General features: G+C 41.6%; 2 protein-coding genes across 2 annotated transcripts; one reads left to right on the top strand and one right to left on the bottom strand.

The window, feature by feature from the left end:
- Positions 1-1,245: 1,245 nt before the first annotated feature.
- On the bottom strand, positions 1,246-2,205 carry LOC119725210. Its single transcript, XM_038196573.1, has one exon. It carries the CDS (start codon positions 2,203-2,205, stop codon positions 1,246-1,248), a length of 960 nt encoding a protein of 319 aa, XP_038052501.1.
- Positions 2,206-16,605: 14,400 nt separating this feature from the next.
- On the top strand, positions 16,606-18,168 carry LOC119725209. The gene is made up of 2 exons (XM_038196572.1): positions 16,606-16,803; positions 17,509-18,168. The coding sequence occupies exons 1-2, from the start codon at positions 16,606-16,608 to the stop codon at positions 18,166-18,168; spliced, it is 858 nt and encodes a 285-aa protein (XP_038052500.1).
- Positions 18,169-26,472: the final 8,304 nt, after the last annotated feature.

Genomic DNA, 26,472 nt, shown 5'->3' with positions numbered 1-26,472 from the left:
TGCGCCAGGCGCTCGCGCTTCAACGTCCGCTGACAAATAATTTTAACATAAACATCCCGGCCCCTTAAACGTTGCTCTACAGGCCAACATTTACACATTCAATTAACCACTAGTCAATTAATAACAATTAATATTATAATAACCAAATTTATGCAGTTTAACATTTTAAAATACCCCAACAAAAGGCTAAAGTGATTCAAATTCTTTCCGAATGTTCAGTCAACCAGAAATCCAAAAAACAAAACAAAACTTAAGTTATAATTGGTAGAGTAAAACTCAGTTGTTGATATCTTCTATCCAGTTCGCCTTCTAGAAGGCAAAGTTTGGTTATTGGCCTCTTGAGGATGCCACCACGTGTCAGAACTTCCACTGTGCGTACCAGTCCATCTACGCCAGGGAAAGTCCTCGTTACTCGTGCCAATGGTCACTGGCCTCGAGTAGTGTTGTCGTCTCTGACCAACACAATATCGCCTGACTTGATGTTTCTTTGTGGCTCAATCCATCTTTGCCGCCGCTGCAGGGTTGGTAAGTATTCGGAAATCCATCGATTCCAAAACCTCTCTGCCAAATACTAAACATGTCTCCATCGTTTCCGGTATTTGTCTCCGTCCGTCAAACCACTCAATGGCATTGGATGCCCAGGTCTGAATTTGAGCAGATGACTCGGCGTGAGGGCCTCCAAATCATTCGGGTCGTCAGAGACAGCGGTGATTGGCCGATCATTGACTATGGCTTCGGCCTCAGAAAACATGGTACTCAGGCGCTTGTCGTCTAGAACTTGGTCTTTCAGAAGTGCTCCTAGCACCTTCCGTACGGTCCGTATTGGCAGTTCCCAGACACCACCCATGTGCGAAGCTGCAGGTGGATTGAGCTTCCATTCAATGTGCTTCACAACTGACTATCCTTCTCGAGTTGAGAGATGGCCTGTCTTATTTCTTTCTCGCCTCCGGCAAAGTTGGTTCCGTTGTCAGAGAGCACTATCTCTGGTGTACCTCGTCTAGCTGCGAACCTCATGAAGGCATTCAGAAATGAATCTGTCTCCAGTGAATGGAGACTCTCAAGGTGTGTGGCCCTTGTGGAGAGGCACGTGAAGAGAAATCCATAGCGTTTCTCTTTACTCCTACCACGTTTCACATAGAAAGGCCCAAAACAATCAAAACCCACATAACTGAATGGAGGTTTTCCTGGAGTAACTCTGCATTCGGGAAGATCTGCCATCCGTTGTTTCTGTGGTGTTCCCTGCAGTCACTTGCAGACAACACATGCCTTCAAGATATTCTTGATCAGTGACCGGGCCTTCGGAATCCAATACTGCTGTCTCACCACAGAGAGTACATGTTCCTTGCCTGAATGACCCAACAGGGTATCATGTGCATGACGAACAATCAGGGTTGACACATGATGATGCTTAGGTAGAATCGAAGGGAACTTTCGACTCTCCTCTACGGGCGCTTGTCTGAGCCTACCACCTAGTCTCAGAACACCGTTGTCATCGATAATTGGCTCAAGACTGTAGATGGAAATTTGCCTTTGGACTGAACGTCTCCCCTTCTCTAAGTCTCGGATCTCCTGCTCGTAGTTGATTCTTTGCACGTATCTTATTACAGCAAGTTCTGCATCATCCATCTCTGCTGCGGTCAGTCGATTTCCACTCCATATGGATCGAGATCTGCGTTCAATCAACCACTTCTTGCAACGCAGGACCCACGCCACAGCCTTCTTTAGATGGTTCCAACTGAAATACTTGCTGATAAGTCTTGCCACAGGATCAGCTGTCACTGCGCCTCCCGTAGCTCGTGACACTGCTACTTTCTTCACTTCCCGATCCGTCTCGAGAAGATTTGGAGTTTGAGGAGTTGCTGGCCAACTCTTCTCATCCTGCCAGAGGAATTCTGGTCCCTTTCTCCACCTGTCTTTGGAGATCATGTTGTGCGCGTCCAGACCTCTCGATGCGTCATCAGCAGGATTTCGATCCGTATTTACATATCGCCACTGGTCAACAGATGAACCATCATGTATGACAGCCACCCTGTTGGCTGCAAACGTGTGTAAGCGCTTTGATGTGTTCTTGATGTACTGCAGCACAAGCATGCTGTCAGTCCAGAACGTGGACCCGCAGACGTTCAGTTTCAGCTCCCTTCGTAGCATCTGCTCCATCTTTACAGCTACTACTGCTGCAGAAAGCTCCAGTCTGGGTATCGTCATCGTCTTCAAAGGTGCCGGGCGTGATTTTCCTATCAGAAAACTACAGTGGATTTCTCCCGCAGAATTGACAAAACGAGCATAAGATACACTCCCACACGCATCTTGAGAGGCATCTGAAAAGTGATGCAAACGGCATTCACTTATCTCTCCGAAGTTGCTTGGCACGAGGCATCTTTCAACAGCAAACTCTTTTAAAAGAGAAAGCTAATCTAACCACTTCGCCCAGTGATCCTGAGTTTCGGCCTCTAAAGGATCATCCCAGCTCTTCCCAACGATTTGGAACTCGTCCTGAAAGAGGAGTTTCGCCCGAAGGATGTACGGGAAAACAAACCCCAATGGGTCATACACTGAGCAGATGACGCTCAGTAAGCCTCTTCTTGTCTGACTACCATGTTTTGACTTGATCTTCATTCTGAGTAAGTCGTGCTCAGTATCCCAATGGACTCCCAACGCTCTCTCAACAGGTAGCTCTTCTTGACTAAGATCAAGGTTCTTGACACCCTTTGCTCTCTCTTCCGGCGGCACGGATTCATTTACTCTTCTGCTATTGCTAATCCACTTTGTCAGGCGGAAACCTCCCTTCGCCAGTATGTCAGTCAACTGCTTCACCGTCTCAACTGCTTCACCCTCGGAATCTAGGGACTTCAGGCAGTCGTCCACGTAGAAGTTCTCCTTCACTGTAGCCAGAACATCGGCATTGAAGTCGTCCACATTATCTTCTGCCGTCCGTCTGAGGGCAAAGTTGGCAAAACTGGGGCTCCACACGCCTCCAAACAGGTGTACTGCCATGCGGTACACGTCGGGGGATTTAACGGTATCACCGCTTCCCGAGTGTCCTTGCTGGTAAACTTCACAAGCTTGTCGATGCTAGGGTAACGACCGGTCTCATCGAGGTGCTGCACTGCCATGGAACGCCACTTCGACTGGAGGTACTGTGGGAGTCTCTTCACAATTAAAGCTAGACTCCTCTTGGTATCGATCTCGTCCAACTTGTCCATAGCCTTTAGTGCAAGTGTACAGCTTCTCAATTCATCCGCCATTTTCTGAACGGCTCTGCAGTCTCCTGGCATGATCCGTTGACCTTCTGTAAGTCTTCTTACCCAGGTCTCGGAAATTCTATAACCATTTCCGAAACGCTCTCGAAGCAGTTCTTTGGCCTTGGCGTAACCTTCATCCGGCTGCATCATGGCGCAACAACGGATGACTGCCAAAGCTTCTCCTTCGCAGAACTGGAAGAGTCGATTGAGCTTAGCGTTAGCGCCAATACTAGTGTTTCCGACGGCACCATCAGTCATTAAACTGTAGAAGATACCGATGGCTGCGGCTTGTGCTACAAAGATTTTGTCACAAACACACACGGCGGGTGATGACTTCGTTTAATCTATAATAATAAATATGTAAAACAGTAGGAACATTACGATAAGTTCCAATTAAGCTACAATATTTACATCATATTTTGGTCATAAATATCCATGCACAGTTTGTAAATGAACAAATCAATAAATAGTATTTCAATTAACTTACGACTTTGTTGACATTTGTAGCACACTTCTATTTGATCGATGGTTTTTTCACAAACATGTAAAAAAACAATGAAGAAACTGATATGAAATCGAACAATTATTTTGTAACTGATGCGCACACGCGCAAAGGCGTGCGTGCGCCAGGCGCGCGCGCTTCAAGGCCCGCTAATATAAACAGTAGTTATTTCCCCAACAAAATTCAATATGGGTTATCAAGCTGCACGTTCATTTCGAAGTTTGATCCATTTTATTTCTCGTATTTATTTTCCGTTTTAAAATGCTGGTGCGTGTTGTTTGTGTTTTATTTTTTTCATCAACAAAAATAATATTCCTGCAGTTGTTGCGCTGTCCTTTAATTTAAATTCACGGCAGCTTTTAAGGGACAACAGCCAGAATATTTTTTCTCCATTGTCCCTCCTCAGGCTATAACATATGCCGTATATCAGATGCAGTTTTGTACTGTTGGATACAGGAAGGGCCGGGTTTGCACGCCCCGCCCCAGCCCTTCACTAACATTCATTACGGGAGTGTAATTTTATTTCATTCTTAAAACGGTTTTCAGGGGCAATATTATTGCCATTAAAAGTCACACATATAAAATGCAATCCAAGTAAATTGTTCTCATCCCAAAAAGAATAATAATTGTAACACAGATCTCTAAAATCTTCCATTGCAAAATTTCACAATTTTCTTAACTAATTCAACGGTTATTTTAAAGCAGTTTTTACATTCTAATTTTTCCTTTTCATTGTTTGAAACAATTTTTAGCAACGGGCACCACCAATTTTGAAACGAACAATAATTACACGGGGAAATGGAGCAAACTTCGAGGTGATCTACCCAGCTTGAAAATGCATATTGAATTTGTTTGGATATATGATAACTACTGGTAAGAAAATGTTACTTTGACGGACATAGTTTGTGCACAAACCTACGGGAATGTAGGTGCGCGTAACGCACGTTTTGCCCCACGCACTACTACGCGTAGAGCGTCCGTGCGGGAACGGGAACATTTCATAGATATAGAACTTAAAAAACTAGATCAGACGCGCGTATGATACGCGCGTTTTGACAGGACGCTGCCATTAGTCACGTGAATAGGGTCAAAAATTTAAACGCGCATTTCTTCGGCGTGACGATCACTTGTACTTTCATGTACTTCTCCATCACTTATTGGACTTGAAAATGGTGGCAAACTGTGCAGCAGCGAAGTGCAACAGGGACGGAGAAAGGGTCCCGGAGGACAGTCTCTCAAGAAGTTAACATCATGTGTGAGTAACTTAATACATAGAAATTTATCTCTTGAGACTGTATTTCGAACAAGACAGCTGTTATAACAATTAACTCAATAATATAGGCTACGTTTATACGCATTGCGAATGGACATAAATCACAGGAATGGGTGTGGAGAAAAATCCCCCATGTGTGATCCAAAGGATCCTCCGAATTTTGTAATAACCACGCAGGGCCTACTTAAAACCCTGGCAGTATAATATTGTTTTAAAATTTAAGATGGTACTCCTAATCCTGAACATCGACTAACAATTGTTCTGGCCTAACGTCGCCCCTCTCCTCTCCTGGTTTTCAATAGTCCGCGGGGGAACGAGGATTTGGAGTCACTTTTTGTTGTGGGATGTGTGTGATTAAAGAAAATGTACCATTCCCCTAGTTTGAACACACTCAATGACGTTTGCACTGAGAACAATTTCAAGGCGTATTTGATGATCCGTCATTTTTTTATTTTAATAAATGATCCGTAGTGTAAAGTGTATCTAGGCAACTCCCATCTCCTTTTCATTTTTTTTTTTGGAGGACACGGATTGTACATCTTGAAGGATAAAGTCCTACAAAAATGTGTGCATTTTGCTAAAACTACAAAAAAATTCAATCGAGGCTTATTAATTTTACTTCCCAGGTTCCCCAACGGCGATCTAAAGAGATTAAAAGTTTGACTGCAGCGGATTAGGAGAAATATTCCAAATGGCAGCAAATGGAATCCAACAAAGCACTATCGTCTTTGCAGCGACCATTTCCCTGCAGAGTGCTTCAAGGTGGAAGGGGGGGGACACGTCTGCGTGACGATGCCGTACCGTCAATGATCTTTGAAGACTACCTGACTCATTTGAAGCCTGTAAGTGTTACAATGAGCCTTGGGGTCAGGATACACTATCGATAATTATTGTCATGTATTTAAAGGCCAATTATGTGCTTTATTTGTTTTATTTCGTAGAAAGACTTCAGTCGCGTGTATGGACTTCAGCACGAGAGAGAAAAGCTGCCAACGGCATGGAAAGAACAGACCCAAGCCCCGTCGAAGTGTTGCTTCAGTGCAGGCTGTATCGGCAAAACAAACATCAGCGATATAGCATGCATACAGTCTACCACCAGAAATGGATCTACACTCGGCAGTAGCAGGAAGGCTATATATCCAAGCTTGAACAGGAAAACAGACAACTCCGGCAGGAAAATCGACGATCATGTCCAAAAAGACGGGTGGTAAAAGGCATGAAAGAGAAGCAACTTGTTACTCCAGAGACGGCCGACCAGATGGAAACACAGTTTCATATTCTGCAATTGGAATTCACTTTGCTGGAGCTGGGAAAACTGCGCCTTGCTCAACGAATCACAGTCATGGTGAACAAATGAAGAAGTTTGCACTGCTCGACGAAAGCGTACGTCTTCGTCAGAAAGAAGATTGCACTGCTGACTGTGCGTGCAGTGAGGTGATAGCTGACCACGCGTAACTGTGCCTCATGCGTGGACCATAGCTAAAATCTAACAAGTCAGTATTTCGTTATCGTCTTACTGTTGCTCCTCAGAAATTGAAAGATTAAATAAATGTCTTTTTGCGTTCATGCATATGAGGAAGATATATTGAAATTACTCATTCTGGTTCATAAATTTATGAGAAGCACTCATCTGCTGGTAGTTGCATAGGCTAGACCACAATATGCGGATGGTGACAACCTAATGTATTTTTTTTCATGAGCAATGACATTCTTGACATCTTGATTAATGGCTATGGATATGGAACTGCCATGTCATCAGTGTATTTATTAGCTAACGAGTAAGTTTACATTGTTTATTATCTGAAATTTATATCAGTGTGTTCAGTACTCACAACAGACAGCCAGAGACTTGTTTTTGTAGCCATCCATTCATTTCAAATGTAATGTTCCTATTGAGGTTCGCAGATAATGTAACATAATATTTCGAGTGCGTGTTTTTATCGTTGCTCATTTACAAAATGATTTTCTGTTATTTCATTTTGATGTTGGTAAAATTAGAAGTTTATGTTTTGTCTGATGGCAAGTAACGGTTGACATTTATTGCACATTTTGAAAAAGAGGGGAAAATCTCATTAAACAGATTGACATTTGACTACGCTTTTGACATTTGCCTTCGCACAGTCACCAATTTGGCCCAAAATAAGACAGAGGCAAACCCATGTGTAACTTTTCAAAGGAATGTGAACTGTCAAAAATCGTAGTTAAAAATGTCAATCTGTTGTTAAGAACTTCAACGAATAGCTGCATGAATTCAGGGGTGAGTTTTGGCGGTCCTAACCAAAAATTGGTTCGGTGGTTTCTCTTTGGTTAATTGTTTTGGGGATTTGAGTACTACATGATCATGCGTAATTCTAACCCAATTATTATTGCTAAAGAAATTCACAGACAAGAAACCACCGAACCATTTCTTGGTTATGACCGCCAAAACGCACCCCAGGTTTTGGCGATATTTTTACGTCCAGCATTCACCAGCTGCCCTTTGCGCGTGGCCCTATTCACGTGACTTTGCAGCGCGTCCATGAAGAACCCAAAACTTTTGTGCACAGTGAATGGCGCGTTCGAACGCGCGTCCGATCTAGTTATTTAAGTTTTATTTCTATGGAAAATGTGTGCACACTCTATGGCGCGTATACACGCTTCTGATCTAGTCTTTTTATTCTATATCTATGGGAAATTTGTTAACACTCTCTATGGTTCATACTTCACGCGAAAGCGAAAGCGAGACGAAATTCGTGACGTCAACAATACATTCGAAGCGCACCGGCCCACCATTGTTGATGACATGAGTTTCGCTTGCACATGCTTTCGCGTGAAGTATGAACCGGGCTAATAAATTCCTTCAAAATGTTCCTGCATATTATATCATGGTCTTTCGGCTGCCCTGTCAGTCTCTACCTACTGCTTGTTTCTACACTGCTCGAGAACGGTAGTCGTCGAGCTACCATTCAGTCGCCTAGTGCCCCTGAAGGGACATCACACATCGAGATTTTAGCGATGTCGCACATTTTATCGCACATTTCTGCTCAAATTTCTACGATATTGCACATTTATCGCACATTTCTCCGCAAATTTCTGCGATATTGCACATTTAACGCAGAAATCTGCGCAGATTTCTGCGACGCCGCACATTTATCGCAGATTTCTGCGATGTGGCACCTTTTATCGTACATTTCTGCACCGATTTCTGCGATATGGCGCATTTTATCGCAAAAATCTTCGCAGAAATGTGCGATAAAATGTGCGACATCGCAAAAATCTCCGCTGGCAGATTTCTGTGATAAAAATGTGCGACATCGCAGAAATCCGAGCAGATTTTTTTCTGCGATAAAATGTGTAACATTGCAGAAATCTGCGCAGATTTTGAGATAAAATGCGCAATATCGCAGAAATTTGCAAAAAAAAAATGTGCGACATTGTAGAAATCTGCGAAGAAATTTAGATGTGTGTTGTCCCTACAGGGCCACCATAGGATAGCGAGATGAGCTATGGATACAAAAAAAATCACTGGTTGGAATCCACATCGACGCTGATCATTTTCTTCGACTATTTTCTTCTCTAAATTTATCGTTTTATTTAAGGGTATAACAAATAGAGAATGAGAACCTATGTGTCTTGCATTGATTCCAAGGAAAAGTGAATTATGCATGACTTGGCCCCATCTCTCCTATAGGAACAAAAATACGCACGCTGTCCAACACGTATGCATGTACGTGCATTCACGCAATCGGATCCGTGCGCCGACAAAGAGGGCGCCTTTTTACCTAGCAACGACGTGCCATGGGCGGGACATTTCGCTGGTTGACGCGCACTGTTCCTTGTGTGTGAAGCACGACGTACACCCAGGGGATTTTTGGCCGCGCTTCGCAGCAGATGAATTGCAGTCAGGCAATATGGCGTCGGTCAGTCACCCCCAACTATACTCTCTTTGCCGGTGAGGGGATAAGCGATAGGCTCCGCCTGGTAAGCACACACTACAGTTCATTCATAACATTTTAATCGTTCCTATCTCTTAATGGTGAATAATCCTTTAAAAATTAAAGATCCAGACCCAGATCCGGATCATTTCCAAAACTTAACTGATTTGTACTTGTACCAAGAACCACCCCTAGATTTTGTTTGATGAAAATCTGTCAATAACTTTTAGAGTTATCTCTAGTTAGCAAACCAACGCCGATGAAAATATAACCTCCTTGTCGGAAGTAAAAATTGGATATAGCCTCTTTGGTTCAGGAGGGCAATCATTGTCCTTCTCAGGGGAAACGTAAAATGCACATGCATTTCGCAGGGGGCATAAAAGAACAACATCCAAAAACATGTTGATAAAGTCACGAGACATGTCAAGACCAGCACATAATAAACGAACACGAACAATGTGGACCGTGCTAGGTTATTAGAACGCGACAAACAAAACATGACTGTAAAGTTACTCGTCTTGAAGTCTTACACACATACATTTGCTGCACACGTGTTTGTGTAAGTCGATTATCGAACAGTAAACTTAAAACCGCAAATTAGCTTTACAAACGTATGCGAATATCGAAAAAAACCGAAAATCTAACTATTGTTTTTGTCACATGAAAGACCAAAAAACGAGGGAAACTGATATAGGAAAATAATGTAAGTTTTCCTTACCGATTACGTAAAAGTTCAATCAATAAAGTATAGATTTGAATTTATTTTAGAAAAAAAAGTCAGGTTCCTTTTCAGTTTGACAAAGTTCGACAATGTAAATATCATTTGGGTAAATTGCAGGGTAGTTTAAAATTCATCAGACCCGGGGAGACGGTTATTCGTTATAAATTCTAACAGTTTTCCTGTTTAATTAGAACAAAATTTAAACAAAATTAGCTTCCAGTTGTCCATTTTAGCGCGAATTTGAATGCAATTTAAGATCATCGTTTAATTTAAATACTAAAATAAATAAATTCAGATTCGTTTTCTTTCAGCCCGTGATCCGAAAAAATTCGGCAATCAAATTTGAAGGTAAAATATAAACTCATTCAAATTGAAATTATTACCGAACAGCATTCAAATTCGGCATTTCGGCATTGGAATTGAAATAAACCACTTGGACCATTTTTTTTTGGAGAACAATCACAAAGAATTGAAAGAAATTTCAGTGGCGTAGCATCTGAGGGGGAGAGAGGGTATTAACCCTCACCCCCTAAAAAATATTTCGTAACGAGTGCCCTGTTTTCCAAAAAGTGCCGGGTAACTGGTGTAAAAGAATTGTCCATCTTTCAGCACGGATTTTGCGCATGCCCTTTTTCACGTCAACTCCCCCCCCCAAAAAAAAATACCTTGCTTCGTCACTGAATATATATTTACAATCCCAACAAAATATGAATACATAATTAAAAGATGGACGAATTAAAATGAAATTATTAAAACAAGTTGACACAGGTCACGATGAATATTGCTGCAATGATGAAAGAAAAGGTGCCAAAGAATTGAACATAAAAAGAAACCCCCTAAGATGACAAGTGCAGCTGTCCTAATTAAAACCTTTTGTTTTCAGCGTTACCTCTGTTGACCTTTTTGTCCATTTTGATGGAAATGTTGTTATATTGAATGCGCGAAGTGCTAAATCGATTCTTCATAAACGGAAAGGAAAGTATGAATCGAAGGCAAAAACATCGTTAAATGCAGGTGTGCGAAATTAAACGACGATTGGGTACAATTTAGTTGAATGGCGCAATTTCTACTTTGGATGTGTTGGCAAAAACAATTGAATGTCTGTAAACGAAATTGAACGCCATAAAAATGAATAAGAACCTAATGAGCAGCATGATCCAAATCGCATGAATACACACGTTAAAACGCATTTAAATGTACTTCTGACGCATTAGAGCGGGAAAACCTAAACAAAGAAAAAACAACCATAGGTGAGAATAAAAATAAAGAAAAAGTCATACCACTGTTAATGTCATCGATTGCAATATACGAAGAAAGAAGATACCGATAGTGGTCAACACGGGTTGCCTCAAAAGCAATTTGAAATTCTGAAGTAGCATTTCTCACACATCTCCTGGCTTTTAACCAACCACTCGCAGTCCCATGGCTTCTCGTAAAGATGATTTCTGCCTCATTAGTTGTCTCAGTTACTGGAAGGTGATACACATTAAGAGTCACTGTATAACAATAAAAATGAAATCACAACGAAATGAATCATTTATGTCATTAACATCGTAGTCGTGTATAGTTTCATGAGTATAATGTATTTAATTTTTAATAGAATATTTCTTTCTAGCAAAATGCAATCTAAGAGAAAGCGGGTAATGAAGGTAAAATCCTAAAACACCTGTTTTTATCATCTGGATTCTTCTACATCTGTATTCTAATTGTCTTTGTTTTTTATCTATTTTGGTAAAAATACAAACAAACTTGAGGTATTAATCCTTATATTTTAATTTAAAAGCTTCCATTCTTTGGGTCAATATGCATCCAATCAAGAGAGTGCTATACCCACTTGGATGGGGGAAAATCGTTTTTTATTTTGTCCCAAAAATGCTGCAAATAATATAGTTATGGTAATTTTATATTTTTTAACCTGATATTAAGGTACTGTTCGCATCAATGTCGGCCATATTGGATTCTTCGCATGCATTATATTTGATCACGTGACCATACATTTTCGTCTAATAAGTCATAATTCTTCATAGGTTTAGACAAAAACCACAATTTTGACCTTGAACAATGCGTGTTTCAAGTATTCGTGTAGAAAAACGGGATTTTATGATAACCTTCCCAAGTTATCTGTGGTTAATCAAAGAATATCAAGAGGCGATTTGGTAAAATTTGAACTAAATTTGAACCTTAGGGTTTTGTGTGCGGAGATATTACAAACAGTTTCAAATTGGGATTGTGTCCACCAGACAAGACTATTACAGGACTGACATCTACACTTCATGACCATTACACAGTGATTTATTACACTTTTATTGTTCGATAATTACAAATTACCGCTTAGACGTTAGTGTAAAACTCCTTGTCAACCGAACCGAAAGCGCAATGAAACTCAACGGGTAGTTTCTGAGTAGTTTCTGAGTATGGTGGCAACAACATTTTGCTCAGGAATATTACATTTGCATAAGCATAAAAACAATGTCAAGAATTTCCCTTCGATGTAAACTGGTGACATATACACAGGGCCATGGATTCCTCTGCCCACATGTAACTAACTCACTATTGTGTTTAATAATACAGGGCCGACACGAGCGGTAACATTCTCTTCAATGTACTGCCTTTTGTGTCTAATTAAATGCGCTTATCCAAGCTTTCCTCAATCTTTGTGTGTGAATTCTTTTAGGTTGTAAATGAATGAAGTGGAATGTGACATGTCAGTGTTTATTTTGATTTTGATCGACATGGATGTCAGAGCTCGATCCTCTGAGCTTCGCGGGTTTTTTTAAGCCGGCAGTTACCTACTTTTGCTGCATGATATAAGAAGCAGATTTGTACAGACTGCTTGATGGCAAATATTAAATGAAGTTACCAAGGGCGTCAAGATTTTGAACGGCAAGGAAACCGTGGGTTCTGTTTATTTAGTTATCAAGAAATGGATTTTAGATGTTGGAAACTATCGTTGCAGGATAAATATGACGGTGCTTACCTTGCTAAAGTTTCGATAGAATAATGGACAAGGTTAATGAAAATTATTGTACATGAACATAAGTGTGATTCTTTTCCGAGTTGTCGTGTAAAAGATCGGAGATTTTCGTGTATGAATGTCTGTATGTTTTGGACAATCTTTCGTTGAAATATTGGATGGCCCTTGGCCCAGCTAGCCGTAGCCTAGCTAGGGTGTACGCCAAATTGAGGTAGATGTTTGATGAGCCGGGATGCTTGCGAAGACGTTTGATACATGTAGTAGCAGCCGAGTATGACGCAAAGTGAGTGTCGCAAAGAGACGACAGAGGACGCCGTGGTTGAACAAGGAAGGCTGTCACCACTGCATGTGTACACCACTGAGAGTGTAGAATCAAGAGACCACCTAATGAAAACCGGTCATTGTTGGTGTTTGAGAATTAAACCTTTGGAAAACATCCAAAATTAGTGTTCATTTTTTATGACTTGGTGGGGAAAGTGATTTAAAAGTACCCACACCTAGCGTTCTATCTTAAATTAAATTTGTTCAGAAACTAAACCCAAAGATTCATTTAATTAATATTTTTTGAGTTGTTTTGTTTCAAATTAAGAGTTTTCAACTGAGACGAAATACTGACTTTATTTTGTGATATACTTTCATTGTTTCCGCCTGAAGACATTAGATTGAAAGTAATACACAAGCTGATATAAGTATAGTTTGGCGAATTATTACTATTCATATTGAAATATTGTAATTGCTGCTAGTAGAAGAAGTGGACTTGTAAATTAGATTGTAAATAATAATTGTGTAAATAGAACTGAACTTGTCAATTGTTGTGATTATTTGGTGCTTGCATTTCTCTTTTATCTTTCCAGTCACAGTTGTTGTAATATTAATGTGGAACTACATATTCATATTGCGCGCAGCGCATGAACACAGTGTGTGTAATGTGGCTACACTCTTGTTGTACCATCATGGCGGAATAAACGCACTACGTCCAAGTGCCTGGGAACCTGAACAAACCTTTTCATGCTATCACTACATGGTGGCAGCGGTAGTGGACACTGAAATGCTGCATACATGTAAGCCGCGACCAGGCATCGAGCTAGCTAAACGCCAATCGCCTGCGAAAGACCGCCACAGACGGAGCACGGATCGATGCCCAGCAGCCGACATCGACAGTGGATTGAGCCGTCGCTGCACGCAAAGAGCCCGGTTCGCCAGCGGCCAACGTGACGCCTGAAAGCCTATACGCGCCAGCCCACACTGTACTCGCAACGACCACAGACTGGCCAGAAGCGACCCAGTTTTCTAATTCAGTTTGCCAGGGGAAAGTACAGAGGAAGTTGCCGCATAGCACATATCGTAAATGCATATGTACCGATGGACCGAGTCAGCATATGTAATCGATAGTCACGGACTGAAGACAGGGCGGTTGTAAGTGTTTTGTCCGAACCTTTTGATTGAAGCAAAGCATCATTGAGTTTACATGCCGTGCATATACTTTGCGCTATGTGAACGCCATTGACTTGTGCAGCTGGTTGATAAAAGCAGTTCCGGCGAGCCATACCCTGGAACTACCCCCACGCACACGCTCATCGGGATTTGACCTTTGACCCCACCTGAGGCGAAACACGACCGAACCAGTCATATTGTTCTGCCGATCAATGCTGCAGCTTGCGGACAGCTGGATCTACCGGTAAACAGCTGGTTCTACCAGAAAACAGCAGGATCTACCGGGAAAAAAGCCGGATTTACCGGATATCAGCCGGATCTACCGGAATACAGCATGACCTACCGGAAAACTGCAGGACCTACCAGATAACAGCCGGATCTTCCGGAAAACAGCCAGATCTGCAGGAGTGCTGGAACCACATAACAGCAACCTGAACTATTGGACAGTATTAATGGACTGGTCTGATTTTTCCAAAAAATACTGCATGCCGGACTCAAACTGAACATCACTTATCTTGGTTTATCTGATGATATACTTGTGTTAAGTATTGCCTCACATGGCCATAAATTATTTGTGTCTTTGTGCCCATTGATTTAAAAGGTAATAGTATCAATATTATTACACCTGTTTACTTACCATTAAAGAGAATTCCCACAGGCACAGCCCGTCCCTTGTTAACCATGGCCACAAAATTCCCTGAAATGCAGTGGGATGCCAGTGATCTGGCAAAAGATCATTTTCCGACAGAGAATCGAAATGTGTCTTGCCGACCAAGATATCACAGACCCAGCCAAGCAAGCAGTCAAAATCAAGATAGCCGTCGGAAAAGAGGGTCTTAGGAAAATCAATGTCTCTAGCCTGACTGAAGAAGGGCAGCTCGACCCATCCAAGCTATGGGATTTGTTTGAAAAACAACTCAAGGTGAAGCTAAACTTCAGGATCCACCGCTTGGAACTGATGCGTTACCGGCAAAAGCACGAGGAACACCTCGATGAATTCGTCAACAGGTGCCGAGCGAAGGCTGTTGATTGTCAATTTAGTGTGGCGGAACTCACTGAACGAGTAGTTGAACTCGTGATAGCCTCTACACCCTCCGAGTCCTTCCAAAAGGATCTGCTAGACAGACCCATTGGCTACAGCATTGACGAAATGCTCGTCGAAGTGCGAAAGTATGAAGCCATTGTTGCCGGCAAGCAAAGTTTACAGTCCATGGAGACCAATGGGGCGTCAGTGAACGCCATATGGTCCAAGAGTCGAGCTTGTCGAAACTGTGGGTTATCACACTCACCCAGACGGTGCCCCGCATACCATGATACCTGCAAGGCCTGTGGAGCGAAAGGGCACTGGTCCAAGTGTTGCAGAAATGAAAACGAGAGCTAAAAGAAGACAACGCAGAGGATCCAAGTCACCACGAAGAAGACCCAGTCACTCCGGGGAGAGGCGACGCAGTCCCTCCAGAGATAGAAGGCCCCAACAATGTAAACCCAAGGGCCGATAGAAGGATGAATCTTCGACACCAAACACTACTGAACAGGATTCAGTTAGAATACATGGACCATGCGTACGAGGAAGTGTTCCATGTTGTAACTGTTCCAGACTTCCACAAGAAGAAAGATAACACGGGTAACGAAGCCTACAGAGAGCTTGTCGTGGTTTGCTTGACCTTGAAGGCAAGCACCGCCTTAAAGTCAAGATAGACACCGGAGCCGGAGGTAACACACTCCCACTCAGAACCATACGACAGATGTATGGAGACACTTGGAGATCCCAAGTCAAACCGGTGACAACCAAGCTAACCGCATATAATGGAACAACGATACCCTGTCTGGGCAGCATCGATTTGCTCTGCAGATACGAAGATCCTACGTGGTCAGAGAATAGATTTTACGTCGTTGACTTCACAGGCCCAGTGATTGCAGGTCTGCCCATGTGCCGTGACATGGGAGTCGTGACGATACATGCTGCCAGACTGACGTCAGTACAATCAATTGAGCAGCTGATGGAGGCGTATCAAGATCAGTTTGACACCATTGGAAGCTTCAAACGAAGGGCAACATTGCACCTCAAAGAAGACGCGGTACCCCATATTGACCCACCCAGAAAATACAGTGTGCACCAGACCTGTGTCTGTATAGCTGGCGACATAGTCGTTTACGGCCGCACAGATAACGGACACGACGCCAACCTTGGGTTGCCGGAAGTGAGGGTCTTGTATTCAACAGCAGCAAATGCAGGATAAAAACAAAGAAGATCAATTTCTTCGGCTTGATCTACTCTGACGTTGGGGTACAGCCAGACCCAGGGCGGGTTGAGGACATACACAACCTCCCCACACCCCAGGACAAGGAAGACCTCCAAAAATGCCTTGGTCTCATCACCTATATGTCTGCGTATATTCCCAACCTCGCAGACAAGGCAGCGATGCTCCGAGATCTTCTCAAGAAAAATATCCCTTTTGTGTGGCAGGAGTACCACCAAGCAGCGTTTTAGGCACTGAAGCTGTCGATCACAGCGGACGCATGCCTTCAGTACTACAACCCTGAGATGCCAACGGTACTTGAGGTTGACGCTTCACAGAAAGGGCTGGGAGCATGCCTCACTCAACATGGCAAACCTATTGCCTCTGCATCCAAAAGTTTCTTACCGACGCAGAAAAATTACTCCAACATAGAAAGGGAAACGCTGGAAATGGTGTTTGGCATAGCCCGTTTCCACAACTACCTCTTCGGGAAGGAGTTTGTGGTACACTCAGATCACAAGCCGCTAGAAATGATCTGGAGGAAGCCCCTATCTAGTGCACCACCAAGGTTACAACGCCTACTTATCAAAGTGCAAGGCACTTCACCGTGCACTACAAGCCAGGACCGACAATGATCTTGTCTGACGCCATGACCAGACTGCCAAACCCGAAGAAGAACGAAGACATACACATAGACTGATTGGGCGGTGGCACAGACGTCATTGAAGGACCAGAGCTCAAGTACATCGATCTCCTTCACTTCGGCCAGACTAAGCAGACCCAACTGCAGCTGCAGACCGCGCTTGACCCAACCCTGAGTTCCCTAACCCAAATTATTTACGCCGGCTGGCCTGACGAAATCAAGGAGCTACCCAGAGATCTAAGGCCATACTGGCCCTACAGAGATGAACTGGGAATATCTTGGGGTGTCATTTTCAAAGGGAAACAAGTAGTAATCCCCGATGATCTACGACAAGACATCCTGGCCCAGCTCCACAAGGACACATGGGAATCGAGAAAACACGACGTTTGGCTCGAGAAACCGTGTACTGGCCAAACATCAGCCGTGACGTCGACAATGCTGTGAGGGCATGTGAATACTGCCAAGAAAACCAACCAAAGCAGAAGAAGGAACCCCTCCATCCCCATCCGACCTGTTCGAAATTGGGGGAGATGACTTTCTTCTGATCATTGATTATACCTCGAAGTTCCCAGTCGTCCACAGGCTGCGAGATACCAAGAGCGCAACGGTAGTTGGTGTGACATCGCGTACACTTGGCATGTTCGGAGCGCCGGCAGAGATAATATCGGACAATTTCCAACAGTTCGTTGGAGCGCCGCACCAGGACATGTGTGCTTCATGGGGCATAAGTCACATCACATCCTCACCCCGATACCCTCAATCCAACGGTTTTGTGGAACGTTCAGTGCGGACAGTCAAGGCACTCATAAAGAGATGCCAAAAGTCAAAGCAGAATGTTGACAAAGCACTTCTGAACCTGCGAGCTACTCCCATTGACTCCAAACTGCCGTATCCGGCCGAGATTCTGTTTGGCAGGCCACCTTGCATAAGCTTGCCAAGCCGCCGCCGAATGAAAGCAGATTACGACAGGAGACACTCAGCCAATGAGCTCCCACCTCTCCATGTTGGGCAGAAGGTCCGGATTCTTGATCAGGATTCTCGGGCTTGGCTGCCAGCCGAGGTGACAACCGTGTGTAGAGAGACGAGGTCGTGTAAAGTCGCCACCCCAAACGGCAGCATATTGAGGCGTACTCGATCACCTCAGAGGGATGACAGATACACGACACTCTATCACTCCCAAGCGTGTCAGATTTGCAGACACCGAGAAAACCAAAGACCTCAGTAAGACGGAACACAAACTCCCAAGTCACAGCGACAAAGCAGCTAGGGCAACCGGAGATACTCCACAGATTACAAGATCAGGCCGAGGAATTCGCAGACCAGTGCGATACATCCAGCAATAAGGCCATCTTACACAATATACCCCTTTCAAGCAAACAATCAGATCCCAACAAGCCCATGACAATATCATACTTGCAGAGTGTCCATTGTTTAAACGTTTTTCAAGTTGTTTTATCTAAACTTTTGATTACTTAAACCACTGAGGGTAGTTAACCTCAAGAATTCGATAGGAGGATGAAAAGTTGAATAGCATGTTACCCTTAGATATATAGGGTTAAATCATAGACCTGGTACTTGGAGTTACAGTTGAAGAGTTTAAACAGTTAAACAGATGTTAAGAAGCGTTTTTAGAAGTCCAAGTTCCAGCCCACCAGAAACATGTAAAGACACTAGAAACTAGAGACGCAGCACAATTATTTGTTAGTTACTCATCATTTTTATTCAGAAACTTACCACATTAACTTTTAACCTGTGCGGAAAGTTGTCTAGTAAATGTTAGAATCCATTATTGTACTTTCAAAGGGGGGAGGATGTTGTAATATTTATGTGGAGCTACATATTCATATTGCGCGCAGCGCATGAACACAGTGTGTGTAATGTGGCTACACTCTTGTTGTACCATCATGGCGGAATAAACGCACTACGTCCAAGTGCCTGGGAACCTGAACAAACCTTGTCATGTTGTCACTACAACAGTTAAGATAAAGAGGTAACCGTAACAAAGAAACACTCTTTAGTTGCAAAACGTGGGGGATAAAATGGGATGGAAAGATTCATTTCAATAAATATATTAGTTTTGGCATATGTGATAATTGTAAAACTGAATAAAATTGAAAAAATGGTTTGCAAACCTCACCTGTGCCGTTTCCATGAATATTGTACCAGAAACTGAAACACCACTTGTTTCCTGGCTGTTCTCTACTCGGCAAAACGACTGGGCTGACGAGTTCATTGTTTATGAAGTAGAATGGCGTAAAATGAATGTAGTGGCCACTCGCATCTGTATAGGGTAGTTTTTCATAAATAAAAAAAGACCCGATGACTTTAGAAGAAATGTTACCGTGATGATTTAACTTTAGAAGAAATGTTACGGTGATGATTTAACGAGTGATGAGTAATTTGGTTAATTAAGTCAATGTCAACATGAGGCAACAAGTTCAAAATTTAAAATTGAACCTAGTGAAATATAGAATTCGGCTTTCATTGTTATCATTTTGTGACAAATAATAATTTTAAGACATGAAAACAGGGTTCAAAAAAGGTAACGCACGAAAGGGGATAGACGAAGCTACTACGTGTAAAACAAACATGTGCTGCGTTTGATCCTAAGCGACTCTGTTGTTTACAGTGGAAATTAAACCCAAATTTCAGATCATAAACAAGGCACGACAAATTGTATGGCGCGAGACTCATGAGCTTTGTGTGGGAGTCTCGATATGATAGGACACCGCCGTTGTGCATGGTGTGTTTGTCGATTTTTCCCCTATGACACCGCTATTGCGTGCGGAGGGCCTTTCTCTCAATGAGAAAAAAATTTGCGATACTGGACGATGAGAAATTCGGACACATGCACACACGCTTACATAGGCATAGAAGTGGGGTACTTCCTTTGTTCTCGTGTACTAACATTTTGCAACGTCGCACACTTAGGCCAAAAAAAAAAGTCTCCGGTTTCTGGTATGCGCGCGCGTCGGCAAAATGAAAAAGTTTTTTTTCAATACAAGATGATGTTTCAAAACCGCCAAACTCACTGGTTTGACTGGAATTCTGCTGCTGCACAATTTTAACGTGTTTTTAGATGGGGTTATGATCGAGAATAAGATTTATGTGGCCTCTCTGGACTCCCATATTTTTGCACTAAGTTTAGTCGGGCACCATTTGCAGTCATCAGCCGACATTTGAAGCCAAAAAAAAAAAAAAAAACAGGTAAAAAAAAAAAAAAAGCCGCGTCGCCGCACCACTTTTGGGGCAAGCTCCATACCAGAAACCGGAGACTTTTTTTTTTTGGCCTTATGTAAAAATGCCCTTATTTTAACCATAGTTAATTTCCTGGGCTGAAATTTGGACTAAATATCCCTTTTCTAAAACTCTTCCATTCGCGACAGATCAACCCACCTTGGAAATTCCTAGTTTTTTTAGTAAAATCCATATATTTATTTCGTGAAAAACTTGTGGGGTACCAAAATGGTACCCCGCAAATTGGTGGGCATTCCTTGCGGGGTACCTTCCATTGTTCCGGTACCCCACAAGGTAGTGTTTGTACACGCATGAGAATACGCCAATGTCAGGGACTAGGGAGTGACAACCATGCATCTTAAAATGGGACGGAATAGTGGAATTGTTGGTGATTAAGTTCCAGGAAGTGAGTATAAGCTGGGATGATATAGATCCATATCAGACAATCTTACAGCTTCCTTTGATCATTGTATTAGTGTAACTTTGCAAAAACCTTATAGTTATACAAATATACAAAAAGAAGTTTTCAGCGTACATGTACATGTGTTGCCATGTGTAGTTCTATGTGTTTTTCACAGTGATATGCAGACAAAACGTGCAGTCTCGACTCCATGTATGAGACAACAATGAACATTAACTTGGCATGACTGACCCATATATATTTATTATTATTCTGAAGACAACTTACACTGTGTTGATGTCTAGTACCCAGATATGATTATCAAGCTTTGTGTATATTTATGTAGTAAATAGATACTACTTATTTTTCGTTTCAGGGTTTGTTTTTGGTTTTCTATATGACCTAGCATCAGATTCATAATAAACAATGAGAAGTGAAGCATGTTTTTTTTCGACACGTTGTACAAAACAAATGACTATTGATATGATTTATCAAAAACTAGTGCCAGTAACCCTCCCTCTGACACTAAGCTCGTTTGTTATCGATGATCGTTTGATGCAGCTGGAGTTTAAATTTAATCATCAAGGAAATGATCACAGCATTTTCAGGTAGAAGATAATGCCCCAGTCCACATTGCTCTCAGAAATCGCTTTTGGGAGACTTTTTGAGGACAAGGTAATCACACAGGCTAAAACCTGTACTGTGGAATGGTTTCCCAGGTATCCATAAGTTGTTTCTCAAATAACACGTGTGCAGTCCACCTCATACCCTTCAGGATTTCCAAGCCCGCCTTCTCAACAGAACACATTCAAAAACGCAAACCGAGTAAACTAGGAAAATAAACAAACTAGATCTATGTCTGTTCGGTGAAATGAGCATATGGTAGACAGACAGACAGACAGACAGACAGACAGACGGCATGACAGATAGGTTTTATTCATCCACAAATCTTGGCCCCAAGTCCAAATTGCATGTGAATTGACAATATTCATTTTGTTTTAACATTTCGTTAAAACATTGACAACAATAGTTAAATAAAATTATACGATTTGTTGTGGCGCTCTTATGTAATACCAGACGTGGCACTTTTATGTAATACCAGACGTGGCACTCTTATAATACAAATTCTTGTAATACCCTCCTAATCTTGTGTGGCTATATAAGCACGCCCGTATTCATTTGGCGATCGATTGGCGTTCTTAGAAAAATCCGTGAGAACCATTGTTCCCACATTGTAGCGTCTCTCAGCGCCTTGAAAAAGACAATGAAGGAGAACAACCAAATAGTGGGCAGTAGAAACAACTTTAACATTGCCAAACTGCCGTATATCAATTGCATTGTTAATGTCGTTAAGAACACAGTCTGTGATAAATCCTTCAGCAATTTTAGCGAAAACAGAGGTAAGCGAAATAGGTCTGAGTTAATTGATACAAGCAGGATTTTGCTTAGGAATAGGCACAACAATTGCCTTTTTCCGTTGATCTGGAACCTTTCCTTCTCTGTACGAGCATTTCAAGATATATGTAAGAGGTTTACTTAGCTCGTAGGCAAACTCTTTGGCTAATGATAGCAGGAAATTGGTCGGGACCACATGATTTACACGGAATAAGTTTCTCATCGGTGGTTCAAAGTTATTCCTTACCCCTTGTGCTCGGTATTGGCTGGTGGCGTGAACAGGAATCAACCGGCCCACAATGGGCCAGAATCGCCTCAAAGTGTGCCAAAATTCACAATTAGTGAATGTGACATTTTCAACTTTGTTAACCTGTTTGGAGAAGAAGACTTCCTAAAGAACATTTTTCCATCCGTATTTTGAATGTTTGTAGGTTTTAATAGTGTCACATACCTATGTGAACATCAAAAGTGCGAAATCTGCTCTTAAAATGACAAAAAGTGGCAACTTTGAAAAACGTGTTTGATATATATGAAGAAGAAAGCAGTCAACTTGTTACTGCGTCCAGTTCTTACCCATTAGTAGCCAAACTAGAAAATAAAATGTTTAAAAAAATGTACATTTTAGAATTATGATCAGTGAATTTGACCAAAAAATTAAGAATGCTTCTACTCAATTTCTTAGGTCTGGAAACCCCCTTATCGTTTTAATAAGCAATGTAATATGAATATGTCTTGGTATTACAATGATAATTTGCATCGTCTAATCAGAAAACAGTATTTTGATGATGTCATACAGATTTGAAAATGCTTCCATTGAAATTTACGGGTCTGCAAACCCATTATGTACTTCTAACTTTAACTTCATCAAGCGTTTTTTAATGAGTATTTAATTTTGGCACAAAGTTACTGCATTCTGGCCCACTGTGCGGCTGTTTGTACTTTTGTTGACATGCATGTAATGTTCCCGGCTTTCACGGATTCTTGACAGGTTTTCAGCACGTGTTCCTCTATACCTCGAAAGGTGATTGATCTTGAGTGATGTTAACAATTCAGGAAAAATTGTACGTTGCATTAGATTACGAATGTTGAATAAATCAGAACGAGAATAGACTAATCTGCCACATGTGGGACGGCTGACTGGATTGTCGACAAAATGAGATTTCTGTTCATTCCAATTACTTGTAAATCCATAATCATGCAGGCCACCTGGAAAAGGGTCAGTGTTTTCCGAGATGTCATTAGAAATCGTAATATCAAGCGGAGGATTATGACCGGGAGTGTTGAGGCACACATATCCCAACCTCGTTCCCAGGGTGTTGAACAGTACGCGCCCACCACTACCTGCTCTCTCACCCTGGTATTGGATCATTTGCATGTGCAAGATTTTTGCACACGTATGCAAATGAGGAACAGTCTGGTGCCTGGATATGCGTTACACATTAGCGTTTGTTTTTGTATGCGGTGTCTGGGGTAAAAACAGAGTCAATTCGTAGCAGCGCGAGCACGGCGTGAGTTACGAAAACACGATTTTTGAAATCAAACTGTTACGATCTTATCGAGACAACATGCAGTATCATATTTCATATTTATATGAGCAAATTGGAAAAGGAAATTAGTATTTTCGAGAAGGCGTGGACGAATGATCGCGAAAACACGTACTGCACGTTGTGAATATATAGCACCAAGTACACGATAAAAATCCATTACTAGCCAATTGCGGTATCCAATCAGGATACAGGAAGAAAGTTTCCTATCCAGGGTTTACTATTGGAAACACGGTTGGAAATAAAGTAAGCACTGGGGACGAGGTTGCACATATCCATGTTTCAACCATTTGGAAGTGGGTGATTTAGATGTATAAATCCTGTTGAAGCGAAGCGCAGTGTTCGGGCAGGAACAGGGCGTGGAGGTTCATGAAGCTTGGGCTGTGGTAGCTTGTTGACAACAAACAAAATTACATTTCTTACATCAGTGGAAAGTAAAGATAAGTTCAGGCTTATATTCGGATAGATGGATAGTACTAACAGTACCTGAATGAAACTCCAAAGTTGTAGTGGTTTGTTGATGATGAACACTTAGCACTAAAGTGCATACACACGTATATAGACAGATTCACAGCACAAAAAAAATATACATCAAAATGTCACAACGGCAAAGTTATCAGCAAAACGATGGCATCAAACATGAAGACATTTATCCAACGAAGTTACACAGCAAAAGATGACAAACGATGAAACAGGAAAACCGTGATAAAAAGCGATAAAAGGTTGTTAAAAAGCAAAAAGTTAAAATGGTGTGGCAGCTCATCAAACAACGCCCTCTTAGTAGCTTTGTATGAGCTGATGTTTTGTTTTCGCCCAAATACAATCAGGAAAATTATATACAATGACATAGTTCCATGATTTATTATTAAAGCTGTTCTTTTCGATCTCAAGATATGACTTTTAAATATGCACCTTTAAGATGACATCTCCAGCCCTATGATGACGTCATCATGACATCTCAATTTTTGTCTGTAACACGACCCTGTATATGCACACCCTAATTTCCAACCCAATCGGACGTACAGTTCTCAAGAGGAAAAATCTACAGTTTTAAGATGACGTAACATGGCCATGGATGACGTTATCATGACATAATTTGTATAGGGTCAACTTAACAGTAGGGCCTTTGTCTGTGCCTAGTTTGAAGTTGATCTGATTGCATTTCATGTCAAACTTTGCTGGTAGAAAAAGTGTAAAACGATAAAAACTTATCAGTTGATGATGTCATCATGACGTCTCTTCGGATTTTAAATATATTAGCAACAGTTTCTACCTAACCACCAAGTTTCATTACGATCGGACATGTAATTTTGATGACGTCATCTGACGTCACACCTTTTTTATATTGTTGTGCAAAAATGTATGACGTAACAAACCTTTTACAAAAAAGAATGTTGTACTAAGCTTGTTCTGTTGATGACATATTGCTTAAGTTTCCTAAATTAACATTACGTCATCATAACGGCACCTAACTTGTTACCTATAACATATATCGGTCTACCTACATACCAAGTTTTAACCTAATCGGACTTACAGTTCTCTAGATATATGACCTTTAAGTATTACGTCACTTATTGAGTCGTTCATATGGCTCAATAAACAGGTAAACAGTCTATAGGATTTGGGAGAGAACGAAAAAGAAAAAGAACTAGTGTTCTATGGCGATTCGATGAACAGAGCATAGGGCTTTGCCGCATGGGACGTTTATGCTTTGTTCCCATCCATGTACAGTCATATTCATGTTCCTTTTCATGTGCGAACACAGTTCCATGATAGTGTGCAAATGTTGTGTCCATTGAAAACAAGTGCGTAGATCGCCCCGTGCTCATCACGGACGTAAGAGTGCATGTACATTATAATTTTAAGCATAAATGAAACAAAATTTAAAACCCAATCGGTCTTGTAGTTCTGTATGTACAGGCCATTGAAGAAAGCCCCTTTAAGATGACGTCACATGACACATGATGACGTCATCATGGAGTCACTCCTCGGAACAAAACTTTGCTATAGGCACAATGGATTCAGGATTCATCACGTCCCTGGTTTTATAATTATCCCGTAAACCGTTTGGAAGATATTACGGTTTGTTCTGATTTGAGGCTCATGTCCATATTTTGAATTCAACTAAGTTTGATCTGCCGGTATCCCCAGAAGTAAGGGTCAAGCGACTTAACGATCGCGACAAAAATGCTTATCAATTAATGGTTTATCTTATTACAGCATGTGAACAATATTGATCATTTTGTTCAAAAGTTACAAATGAAAGAAGATGGTTCATTTTCAACTCAAATCGCTTGAGATTTGATACCTGATGACTTCATCATGACGTCAGAGTTATATGCACACTTTTGGATCTTGGGTGATGTTGGTTTAAAGTAACAAGTTTATAACATAAACCGTTGAGAAGAAAAGTTCAGGAAGATTATTTTTAGAAAAAAGTGAAAGAAAGAAAGACAAAAAGAAAGAAGGGGATAAGGGGAGATGGAAAAAAATAAGCATATTTATTAGAACGATTCTAAAAGGGTGACTGGTTGTGCCTGATCATCTAATCACTGTCGCTCGGAAGCGTGTTATCCCACACGTAGAAAGACTGAAAAACCGACAATATCACAAGGCAAGAAAATGATCAAGTTACCACATTTCCATGCTCCAAGGTTTTTCAATGTAGATTAAATTAAATCTGTTACAATCAATCTTTATTAAGACAACAAAGCTTAAAGATGCATCATCAGAGGAATGGAGTCAACATAAGAAAGGAAAGCTTACTTTAACTTTGGTCAATTAATCTCTTTATTTGATTATAGCTTTTTATTGACACCGCGATAATAGATTAATGAAACATCACGTGATGCAAAAACTTACTGCCAAACGTCCTGTCGAAATCTGGCCAATTGTCAAAGGCGTCTTGCCCCTGCCGCAGCCCCCAGTTGGACCTGTCGTCGTCGGATTGTCT

The sequence above is a fragment of the Patiria miniata genome, unplaced genomic scaffold, assembly GCF_015706575.1.
Source record: "Patiria miniata isolate m_02_andy unplaced genomic scaffold, ASM1570657v1 HiC_scaffold_18, whole genome shotgun sequence".
Taxonomy (NCBI): Eukaryota; Metazoa; Echinodermata; class Asteroidea; order Valvatida; family Asterinidae; genus Patiria; species Patiria miniata.
This window is presented reverse-complemented; position numbering and strand designations above follow the sequence as displayed.